General features: G+C 45.8%; 2 protein-coding genes and 1 non-coding gene across 3 annotated transcripts in view; all 3 read right to left on the bottom strand.

Moving 5' to 3' along the window:
* Positions 1–21: 21 nt before the first annotated feature.
* Positions 22–3,715, bottom strand: nat9 (N-acetyltransferase 9 (GCN5-related, putative)). The gene is made up of 6 exons (XM_007888493.2): positions 3,288–3,715; positions 1,975–2,084; positions 1,432–1,572; positions 1,147–1,206; positions 287–381; positions 22–184 (listed from the first exon to the last, which is right to left on the bottom strand). The coding sequence occupies exons 1-6, from the start codon at positions 3,362–3,364 to the stop codon at positions 59–61; spliced, it is 609 nt and encodes a 202-aa protein (XP_007886684.1). The 5' UTR covers positions 3,365–3,715; the 3' UTR covers positions 22–58.
* Positions 3,716–5,526: 1,811 nt separating this feature from the next.
* On the bottom strand, positions 5,527–5,940 carry LOC121850513. Its single transcript, XR_006085633.1, has one exon.
* A 3,214-nt stretch (positions 5,941–9,154) lies between these two features.
* The window catches only part of tmem35 (transmembrane protein 35), a 6,165-nt gene continuing 3,696 nt past the window's right edge, over positions 9,155–11,623 (bottom strand). The window contains exon 2 of the mRNA XM_042342594.1: positions 9,155–10,713. Within this exon, the coding sequence (XP_042198528.1) occupies positions 10,330–10,713 (384 nt within the window). The 3' untranslated portion in view covers positions 9,155–10,329. The remainder of the gene's footprint in view (positions 10,714–11,623) is intronic.

Below are 11,623 nucleotides of genomic sequence, written 5' to 3'. Positions count from 1 at the left end.
TGCTCTCAGGCTCGGGGCCAGTGCATTTTTCCAGTAAAACAGCGATGATTTCTTCGGTCTAGCATTTCATTTTGCTGTACAGCTTCTCTTCCACATAAGACATCTGTTCAAGAAGCCACTTTCTCCTGCAGTCGTCCACTGTTAACAGAAGTGTCATTTCCTGAAAGACGTCACTGATGGAAATCTTTAAAAATAAATGAAACAACGTCAAACACTGTCCGTGAACATTCAAAAGGTTCTTAAGCATTAGGGAAGCTTAAATATTAGAAGTAAGATTATACATTACCTCTTCAAAATGAAACCTTCGGAACATGCCAATGCTGATTTTATTTTCTAGCCCAATTTTGGCTTGGAACTTAGTTATCCCTAGTTTTATTATTCCTGTAAAAAACAATATGATATTTAGCAAACTTCTCAATTAATCTGCTCTTTAAGTGCAGCATAAACAGCAGCAGCATCCACATTTGGTAAGGAATTCATAACTAATAGTGTTCCTGTCAAACCTTGAAATTCTACTGTCTCCGGGCAGTGGAAATGAAACAACTAACAAGTTAAAAAATACTCTTCCCACAAGATTACCATAATCTCAAGTATTCCAACAACAGAGTATGTGGCACAATTTTCTGCACCATCATTTCTGCTTCAGGACTTAAAAATAACAAACAAGCACCATTGCCACTATGGTGGTATATTAATATTTCTGTAAAATTCCAAGATTTCTAGTAATATTGTTCAATTAATTCTGAAGGAGTGTGATTTGCAAATCCATCTTTGAGAACTGGGAGGTTAACCTAGAACAAGTGAACTGACCTTGCATTCTGGTGCTGCAACCCATTAATAAAACCCAGTTATAGTGTGAATTATACCAAAACTATAGAACAGATTCACACTTGTACAGTTCTACAACAACAATAAAATGACATTTGTAAAGAGCGTTTCCCATCGGGAGGACGTTGCAAGGTGTTGGACAGACGAGAGTTATGGACCCGAGCTGGGGGTCAGGGTGGTACAGGGTGGAGGGCAGGAGGGGGGGAAGGAGGAAGATGAGGGTTTTATGGGGCAAGATTTTGAACAAAAATTAATATTCAGTAGTATAAAATTAATGCTCACTTTGAATATGTTAAACACAGACTGTAGATTTCTTACCATAATGCATCATCATCATTGTCACCTCTTTGCCAAATCCCTTTCCTCTGTAACTGGGTTCTGAAAGAGAAAACCACCATTCACTGTCTGACAAAAAAAAATGTATTAATAGGGAGGGAAGGAAGGAAGGCTTTTGCCAATACTAAATAGTAAATACTAATTAAATTCTTGACAACATGAAATGTAACACCACCATTGAGCAAGGTGTACAACTGCCTCACTGATCAGCTGGTGCTCCAGATGACTGGTGCGGTGTATCGAGCTAACTTTAGCACATTCACTCACCTGCAATCATGATTTCAATTTCAGCCACAGTTGGATCTTCAGGATCTGTGAGGAACAAATTCACGTCTCCCACCATGCAATCCTCTTCTGTACTAGAATCATTCGCCCTTTTCATCCGGTCCAGTATGATGAAGGTGCATTCTGTCAAACGTGCAAATCCAAATGGTGTTAAAGCTACAAAAACAACAAACTTCAATACTTTCAAAAATCAACATTTTGATTTTTTTTTAAAAAAAGGATTGTCCAATGGATTGTGGAACATTATCATGAAGCACAATTATTAAAAAGTCATTTTAAAATATGCAGTCACCATCAGTACAGTGGGCTATTTCCAGCAGCCTGAATGAATGAGGCCAAAGGGTTCAATACTATGTTGCTGGAACCACAACAGCAAATGATATCTGTACAGCGCGTTTCCCAAGGCGATGGACGGTCAGGGATCCGCAGACACTGGCTACAGTAACAGCCGCATATCCATTCCGATTCCAGTTGAACCAAGTTATCCTATGTTGCACCAATTAGTTGCAAATTAATATTCCTTACTATCAGCATCCTCCCGCCAGCTTCTCTGCATTTCATACTCCTGCTGCAGGGTCAGTGGTTCTGAGGCCGTAAGTTTCTGTAACTCTTCTGATTTCATCCATTCGTGATACCTGTGTAACAATTGGCAATATGGGCAAAAATATCACAACTTGCATATATATCTATAGCGCCTTCACGCTATATTATTGTCCAGAATCTCGGAGCGCTTTGTGAACAACTAATTAAGGATAAATCCAAAATGTTCAGAATGAAAACAGAAAGACCGTCCAACAAAAAGGAGAACATGAAAGCACCAAATTTCTTCCCAATGGAAAATGGAGAGCGAGGGAGTGAGTGTGGGAGTGTATTTTGGAAGCGAGTTTCAGAGAGTGGGGCAAAAATGGCTGAAAGCTCACCCCATGATGGTAGGACCGTAGGCATGAAGTACCTGGGAGTTGGTGAAGTGGAGTGCAGAGTGGGATTAGACCACGCAGGCATATGATGGTATAAATAAATAATTATGATAACAATTTGGTCACTCAATCCACAACTGTTTGTGGGACACTACAATTGGCTGCCGCGTTTCGCCCACAAAATATACAGTCAATTCACATTACGGCATATTCTGTGAAGCGCTTTGAGGCGTCTCGAAGATGCTATATCAAATGCAAGATATATTATTATATGCTCGAGGGCTCTTAAGTTTGATCCACTGTAGGCTAAGGATACGGTTGGGTTGGCAACCAATTGATGTTCCATTTGGGGAAAGTGGATTGGGTTGGAAGAGATGAGCGAAGACAGTGAAAGAGGAAGGACTTGAGCCAGACCTTGAAGGAGGAGAGGGAAGGGGCGAAGCGAAAGGTGAGAACGGGGGGCTTCCAGCAGGAGAGAATAGGGGCAAGTCGAATTCTGAATGGTCTGAAGATATGTGTATGTGTGTGGGTGGGGGGGGAAGTGATGACAGCTGTTTTGATTGACAAATAAAAAAATATAATTTAAGTGCCATTTTACTGCATCAAATGACAGAAGCTGAAATAAATACCCAGGGACATGTGTAATGCTGTATCATTGTGTAACTGTATCGTTCTCCCAACACACCATTTGTGAGTGTGTGTGTGTGTGTGTGTGAGTGTGACATTCACTCAAATTAAAATACAATCCAATAATACTTTGCGCAAAGTGCCAACGGGGATAGTGTTTGCTGCTGGAGAGGCCGAACCTTCCCCATTGTCGTGCGTGCGAGTCTCTGTCGGGAGGGAGAGAGGGAGAGAGGGAAGCAGAGAGGCTGCTCGTCTCAAGAGGTCACAAAGCCGGGCTGCCCACCACCTCTTTACCTGGGGACGTGCTCAGCGCTGTAGGGTACCAGTGCTGCCCGTTCACCCAGCAGCACCGTATCCCGGTTCAGCCGCATTCTCTCCTAAAGCTGCTCCGCTCCGCTCCGCTCCGCTCTGCCCGCCTGCGAAGTCGAGGCTGATCTCAGTCGGGCCACTGCTCGGCCGAAGCCCTGCACAAACCGGCAACAGCAACAGCTGTTCAGAACAGGAACAGCGCAGCGACCTCAAGCTTCCAACACACCACTAGTCTGTGCATCACCCGAGTCAGACTCGAGTAAGATGCTAAGATTGTACCTGCAAACCCCTCCCTCCCCCCACTACTGTTGGGGAAGATTTTAGAGGGCACATACTGAATTCTAGGGTGTCTTGGCTAACCGTTCCCTGGATGAAATTGTTCATTCACTTAAGGTTAAGCGCTCCGAGATAGTTTGCCTACGAAATACAGTCACTACACTTTACAGTAGATTTTGTGAAAGGCTTTTGAGATGGCCCGCTGCCACGAAAGGTGCTGTATCAAATGGAGGGGTTGTTATTTCCTAACATTTAAAATATTTAATTCGTCGACATCACGTGTGACCCTCATTCCTCATAATCTGACTGCTCTGGACTGAAACAATCCTATTTTTTTCCTTATCTTCTGAAGATGGTGATCAGCGCTGGGATATGGCTCCATACGCAACAAACAGCTGCACGTATGGTTGGATTCGGGAGGGGTGAAGGCATTTGATACAGAGCCTGACCACGTCTTCCGAGACGTCTCAAAAGCACTTCACAGGATATACTGTAGAGTGAATTGACTGTATTTTGTGGGCGAAATTGATCATTCCTTTGATGAACAAAGGGATGATTAGACTAAACTATGATTGCCCACTCCCACACCGACTCCCACACCGTAAAACATAACCAGCTGAGGGATATTTGTGTGAGCGCGGACTGTGGCGAAACCACTGGCTAATCAACCGCGCAGGAAAGGGGGGGGGGGGGGGGTGGGGGGGGAGAAAAACATTACAGCTGAGAGCCCAATCAAAGGTGAGGGGGGGGGGGGGGGGGCGCGCGATTCATCAGTACAGCTTTACCCCATCACACAAGTCAAATACCGTTGTGATACAAGGAAAACGGCCGCGTGTGCGTGTGTGTGTGCGCGCGAGCAGGGATAACGAAAAACTGGAAAAAAATGTTTTTAGCTGCTGATTTTAACATGTTTATTGGAGGGAATGGGTAAAAGGGGGGGTGGGGTGGGGTGGGGTGGGGAGGAGGAGGTGGGGGTAGATGATCTCGAAAGCTGCCACAGATCGGCGATCGCTTTTCCGGGGTTCGATCAATCCCGTCAGCAATAAAAGAAAAGCTCTTCACGGGATAGACTGTAAAGTGAATTAATTGACTGTGCACTTTGTGGGCGAAGCTGTACGTTCGCAGCCTCTGGTCTTTATTCCCCTTAGCAATGGCCCCCGGAGCAGGTCCTCTCCCCCCTTCGGAAGTCGGAGGGCGCGGAGGCCGCTGCTGCTGAGGCCCTTCCCCCGACTTCCTGCCCTGCCGTGTGGGCCGGGGAAACCACCACCGTAACACCGGCCCCTCTCCCTCCCTCCCTCCCTCCTCGCCATTGCTCTCCTTCCAGCTTTATTCCCCCCCCTTCGCTCTTTCTCTCCCTCCCCCATTGCTCCCCCCCTCCTTTCCCTCCCCCATTGCTCTCCCCTTTTCCCTCCCTCCCCATTGCTCTCCCCCTTTCCCTCCCTCCCCATTGCTCCCCTCCCCCTTTCCCTCCCTCCCCCATTGCTCTCCCCCTTTCCCTCCCTCCCCCATTGCTCTCCCCCTTTCCCTCCCTCCCCCATTGCTCCTCCTTTCCCTCCCTCCCCCATTGCTCTCCCCTCCTTCCCCCATTGCTCTCCCCCTTTCCCTCCCTCCCCCATTGCTCTCCCCCTTTCCCTCCCTCCCCATTGCTCCCCCCCCTCTCTCTCCCCCATTGCCCCCCCTCTCTCCCCCATTGCCCCCCCTCTCTCTCCCCCATTGCCCCCCCCCTCTCTCTCTCCCCCATTGCCCCCCCTCTCTCTCTCTCCCATTGCCCCCCCCTCTCTCTCCCATTGCCCCCCCCCTCTCTCTCTCTCCCCCATTGCCCCCCCCTCTCTCTCCCTCCCCCATTGCTCTCCCCCTTTCCCTCCCTCTCTCTCTCCCCCATTGCCCCCTCTCTCTCTCTCCCCCCAGGCCGGGGTGGGGTGGGCCGGGGTGGGGGGCGGCGTCCGGGTCAGATCAGAATCGCCTCAGTACTCAGTGACCGGCGGCTGAGGTCGGCCATAGTCTATCTGATCGGTTCATCATATCTGCGGACACCGCGGCCCCCGGAGAGGCCCTGAACCCACCAACCAACCAACCAACCGACCCGCCCGCCCCCCCCCACCCGCCCGGCGGGGAGCGGTGACGGGTTCCCTCCCGATACTCATGGCTGCCGGAGGGGCAGCTCGGGAGCTCGGGGTTATCATCACTTCGAGTCGGGAGGCCTGGGCCTGGAGCCTGGGCCTGGAGCCGGGCCTGAGCCGGACAGGGCAGGGCAGGGCAGGGCCGGGCCGACTCGATCAAATAAGATCAAGGGCGTGTAAATCTTTTATAGAGAGTCCCTCACACTCCTTTCTTTCTTTCTTTCTTTCTCTCTCTCACTCTTTCTCTCCCATTTTTTCGCTCTCACTCTCTCGTTTTTCTCTCTCTCTCCCACTCACTCTCTCTCATTTTTTCTCGCTCTTTCTCTCATTTTTTTCTCATTTTTTCTCTCTCTCTCTCTCCCACTCACTCTCTCTCTCTCATTTTTTCTCGCTCTTTCTATCATTTTTTTCGCTCTCTCTCTCTCTCCCACTCACTCTCTCTCTCTCTCATTTTTTCTCGCTCTTTCTCTCATTTTTTTTCTCCTCATTTTTTCTCTCTCACTCGCTCTTCTCTCATTTTTTCGCTCTCTCTCTCTCTCTCTCTCACTCATTTTTTTCTCTCTCTCTCATTTTTTCTCTCTCGTTCTCTCTTCTCTCATTTCTCTCTCTCTCTCTCTCCCTCTCTCTCACACACCCACTTTGTCTCTCACTCACTCTCTCTCTCCTCTCATTTTTTTCTCTCTCTCCCTCTCACACCCTCTTCTTCTCTCACTCACACCGACATTCACTCTCTCTATAATAATATTATTATTATTTTTACTCATTCACTTCCACACTCACTCACTCTCTCTCTCCCTCTCTCTCTCCTCTCACTGAGAGCCTCCCCCCGGCTCCGCGCCGCCTTTTATAGCCGCGCCCCCACTGACGGACAGAGGCTCCCAAACACCGCCCCCATCACAGCGCCGTCTCCCATCGCTATCGCCTCCTGCAGTCGCCTCCCGGCATTGCATGTACGAGCTGCTCATTGCAACAGATTTTTTGGGGTGTGTGGTTGGGGGAGGGGGGCAACAGAGATTTTTTTGGGGGGCAACAGCTTTTTTTTGTTGGGCAACAGCTTTTTTGGGGGGGGCAACAGAGCTTTTTTTGGTGGGGGGGCAACAGCTTTTTTGGGGGGGCAACAGAGCTTTTTTGGGGGGGCAACAGCTTTTTTTGGGGGGGCAACAGCTTTTTTGGGGGGGGGCAACAGCTTTTTTGGGGGGGCAACAGCTTTTTTTTGTTGGGCAACAGCTTTTTTGGGGGGGGCAACAGCTTTTTGGGGGGGGCAACAGAGCTTTTTGGGGGGGGGGGCAACAGAGCTTTTTGGGGGGCTAACAGAGCTTTTTTGGGCAACACAACAACAGCAGTTTAAATTTATGTAGCGATTAGCTGTGTCAGTTACAGCTTCGCTTGCAACCAAAGGATCCAATATGGAATGTAGATTGACACACAGACAGACATTTCATCTTTATCTATACTCATCTGGGAGGTCTCCTGTGGGAGGATTCCTTTCGGGAGGACTCAGTGGGAGGACTCGGCGCTTTAAAAATGTAATTTTGTTGTTGTTGCCGCGCCTCAGCTTTGCTTGTGTTCTTTATTTTGTTCCCGTTGCTTGGCTATGTGGGTGCTCTGTGACGCACAATGCCACAGTCAGCCCGCCCGCCCGCCCAGCCACCAGGTGTAACTGCAACAAAAAACACAAAACTGAAATAACTCAGGAACGACAGGAGATACCCGAAAACAAATATGCCCATGTCACTTCCAGATGCAAGACCTTTCCGACGAGGTATCAATCATGTCTCTACTTCAATCGGTTATTGAGATCCTTCTTGAAGCGCAGACAGACATTGTCATTTTATTAGTATGGATAGAAGAATAGTGGTATATATTTAGATAGTAATAGTGACATTTATATAGTATTCATGGTATATATTTATATAGTAGTACTGTCTCCTCAGGTCAGTATGACATATATGTTGGTCAATGAGTTCCCCTGACTGATTAATCAGTATTGAATCTGAAACTGAGGCCACTTTGACAAAGTGTATTTGTCAAAGTATTTGCTGTTGCGTTGTTTTTCAATGGAAACATTCCTCAGTAAGTTTGTGGATCTGTGGCTTATTTTTCCTTCCCCTCTAATGCATTGCATTTTGTTAACTGGAAATATGTCATGGCAATCGGAAACTAAACTCCGCAACTAATTGCGTTAAAGAGTTTTCTTCCCTCGGATCAGGGTGACGTACATTTGACCAAGGGGCTGCAAATCATTACTTGGGGAGTCATTATTAAGGATTCCAATTGCAAATTGTGCCAATTAGACCCCAAGGCCCATTTACTGAGCTCTTTTTTTGTTTCCTAAAATATGTTGCGCAGAACACCTGTGCTGAACACATGAAGAATTGAGAGTTTGGATACTGAGTAACACCTGTGGAACAGTACCCCAGAATGAGTCAATAGGTTTTGGAGCAGAGGGTGCTATCTTTAAATGGCTTCTATTAAGGCTCCTCTTTGACTGTACCTATGGTCACTTCCCCAACTCCCTCATTTGGTTCCAACCCCATCATTATGCAGTGCTCCAAGATGCTGTCCTGCCTGAAAGGCGCTATATAAATGCTGGTTGTTGTTGTCCCTCCACCTTGCCACTTCCTTCACCATCTTCAGATCGCGCCTGAAGACCTTCCCCTTCCACCATCCCCTCCGGCTTGGTTTTGTGCTCCGCCAGTCGAGCGCTCTGGAACCCTACCCTGCGTGAGGGGTGCTGGATATGTGCAAGTTGTTGTTGTTCTCGATAGAAATTGGTGGGGATTAAAATCAATGGGGCTTTGGGAAATATAGTGGGGCAGGGGAAGAGTGAGCGGGAGAAACTAATGGGGAACAGGAGCAGGGAAGGAAGAGAGTGGTAAAGAGAGAAAAAGAGGGGACAGGGCTTTGGAGTGGGAAAGATTGACAGGTTAGTGAGGAAACTTTCAGCTTCCACCAATTATAGAAGCTCCCGGGATGTAACTTTAATGCACATACCACTTCACTTTTTTCTCCATTTTATTTTAATTCATTTGCCAGAAATTATGAAACAATGAGATCATTTAACAACAATCCCCAATTGAAAAGTTCCCCAAACATGCACAAACTAAACGTAGAAATAAAACCCGTTTGACAATAGTCTGCCACACAAAGGAAGCAATGTATAATCAGCAAAAACTTAAAACACATATTCTACACAATTCAGCTGACACTAGCCTCTGCATAGTTAACCCTTGCGTTAATAAACTACAAATACCCTTGAAACATAGGGTCCTTTCTGATTGTCCACTACCTTGAAAAGGTATCATCTGACGTTTGTCTCACACAGTAAAATATGTTGCTTTCAAATCAATAAGATTCCCTTCGGTGTTAAATTTCACTTTTTTGGCCTCCCAGTTCAGAAGCACATGAATTCCCAACACCTAACAGCCTGACTGCTAGCTCCCCTAATGTCTTAACAAATAATAATTATATTATTGTAATAAGCAAGCTCAGTGAAGGAACAAGATCTCTAGTGCAGGTATCCATGGCTGCAGTCAAAGAGAGAAGGCAAGATTAATTAAGCAGTGGTTCGGTGATGCTAAGGTTGTTTTACAAAAACCTTTACATCGTAGGAGGAAAGAAAGACCGATAGAAGTAAGATGTCCCGTAGTTTCCAGGTCCTAGTAAAGAATGCGTTATGGTGCAATGTGTTTTGATTTCATAATGAGAATGCTGAGAAAGTAGAGCTTGTTAGGCCACTGTGACAACTGTCTATAAAGCGTTCCAAGATGTTAACTGTATGAAGGGCGTTAATATAAATGCAAGTTGATCTCGTTTATAATATAAAAATCCTTGCACTTTGATATAGAGTCTTATCACGTCACTGAGACTCTTCAAAGCGCTTACAAATGATGCTTATAAAACGATTGGAAGAACTGGTGGGTATGGAAGAACCGGAAGGAATACCTGATGTGAGGGCAAATATGGGTTGCAAGTGAGAACCCTGGAATAGTTAATGTCAGCCTATGTTTGACTGTTGCTGTCAGGCTGTGTTAATGGGCTTGTGCAAGCTACTGTTCTAGTCCTAACTGGAGTATTGATTTTGTGTTGAGTCAGGGACATCCTGTCATTGGAGATGTTAGAGTGATAAAAAGCCAGGTCCAATAGAGTCTATGTTTGAGATAGTCAAGTACACCAGAAGTAGGGATTTGTGGTCTCAATGGTAGAAGGTAACTGAACAGATGTAGTTATTTTAGAGAGGGTGGGGATGTGTGGATTTATGCAGAATGCAGTGAAGACAGATGGTGTTTACAATTTTCAGAGGGTACGGAACTGCTTTACGATGGTGTGCGAGAGAAAGCAATAGCCTTTGAAAATGGGATTGGCCAGATATAATGGTCTTTTCCAACCTGTTACAGTCAGTGCTTGGTAATCCACTGGTTTTAGGATTGTGTGTGTTATTAGTAACTGTTGGGACTGTGTGATTTATTACAGACTATGAAATTCTTCAATAAAGGTCATGAACGACAAATAATTCACTCCAAACAAATATCAGCAAAGTACAGTTTGTGTGACAAAGTTTCTGGTGCATAACTGTGGAAGTTGTTGGGCCTTAGGCAACCTGAGTACAATACTCATTTCAAGAGTCTGAGTTACGAGAGCTTCAGTTTCCCTCTGTCCTGCTCATGTGCAGGCTGTGCTTCACCGTCAACCTCTGCCGCTGTTGGTGGGATTTCTTTGTCTTTCTCCTCCACTTGCCGCACAATTAGCAGCCGACAGGTGAGGAGGATACCAAAGACTAGGGCGTGGGCGTAGCGTTTCAATGGGTCACCCACAAGCTGGTGGAAGAACAGCACGGCTAACATCACCAGCAGGAGGATAAAGTTAGCTACATCCTTTGGCCTGCCGGGTACCAAAGTCAAGACGATACCACATGCCACCTCCAGCGTTCCAGTGATCTTCCTCAGCAAGATAGAAGTGACACCCATCTTCTTTAGCATTGGCAAAGCCTTGGCATACTCTTTGTATGCTCTTCTCTGTAATATTTTTAAAAAAAACACAAGTAATAACATTAGACTAGATTCGCAGGATACAAGATGTATGCATTCTTGGAAGGCTTGTATTAGATTAATAATAATCCTTACATTTGGTAAAGCATTTTTCACGTTGGGAGGATGCTTATACCACATCACACGATATGCTGTAAAGTTAACATCCATCTGAATAGACAGACATGATCTTGGTTTAACGCCCATCCGAAAGATGGCACCCACCAACAATGCATTGGAATATCAGCGTGGACTACATGAGTTCAAAGTCCTAATGTGTGGCTTGAAGCACAACCTTCTGACTCAGAGGTGAGAATGCAACCAACAGGCGTTGACATACTCCACAAAATGCCACAGAACAAGATGTTACAAAATATAATACATTAAGAGGAAAGTACCACCATGGACAGAGATGGCTGAAGTTATATTGTGGTGAGAAAAGTGAAAAGGTTTATTTTCCGTACTGGTCGAGTATAGCCAAAGTGCTCCAAAACGCTAAATAAATGCAAGTTGTTGTCTGTTTAGGGTCTCTTATTTTTCACGCTTAAGCATAGAATGAGGCGTCAACATTTTCTGGGAGTGCCAAATTATGATGGCAAATACAATTCAGTGTAAAGGAAAACTGAGTAGGGCAATCTGGGAGGAAGAATGAGGAAACTTCAGGGAATGAAAGCTGAACTCCTTGACATAGGCTGAGGCATTATTTAATGATAAATTAAAATAAATTTAATGATAATCGAAAAGAAATGAACATCTTTCTAAACCATTATGCAGGAAAACACAGTCTAAGCATCTAAGCACAGTTGGGGCAAAAATTGCTCCAAAATGGATTAATATCAGTGAGAAGTGAGAAAAATAATAATCATAATAATGCTTGCATTTGATATGGCGCCTTATC

The sequence above is a fragment of the Callorhinchus milii genome, unplaced genomic scaffold, assembly GCF_018977255.1.
Source record: "Callorhinchus milii isolate IMCB2004 unplaced genomic scaffold, IMCB_Cmil_1.0 Scaffold20, whole genome shotgun sequence".
In the NCBI taxonomy this organism is placed as follows: Eukaryota; Metazoa; Chordata; class Chondrichthyes; order Chimaeriformes; family Callorhinchidae; genus Callorhinchus; species Callorhinchus milii.
This window is presented reverse-complemented; position numbering and strand designations above follow the sequence as displayed.

Coding starts and splice junctions, on each gene's coding strand:
- nat9 (XM_007888493.2), bottom strand. CDS start 3,364: ATGCGGCTGAACCGGGATACGGTGCTGCTGGGTGAACGGGCAGCACTG. Junction 1,207..1,431: donor AATTGAAATCATGATTGCAG/GTGAGTGAATGT, acceptor TTTCTCTTTCAG/AACCCAGTTACAGAGGAAAG. Junction 382..1,146: donor AATGATGATGATGCATTATG/GTAAGAAATCTA, acceptor TGTTTTTTACAG/GAATAATAAAACTAGGGATA.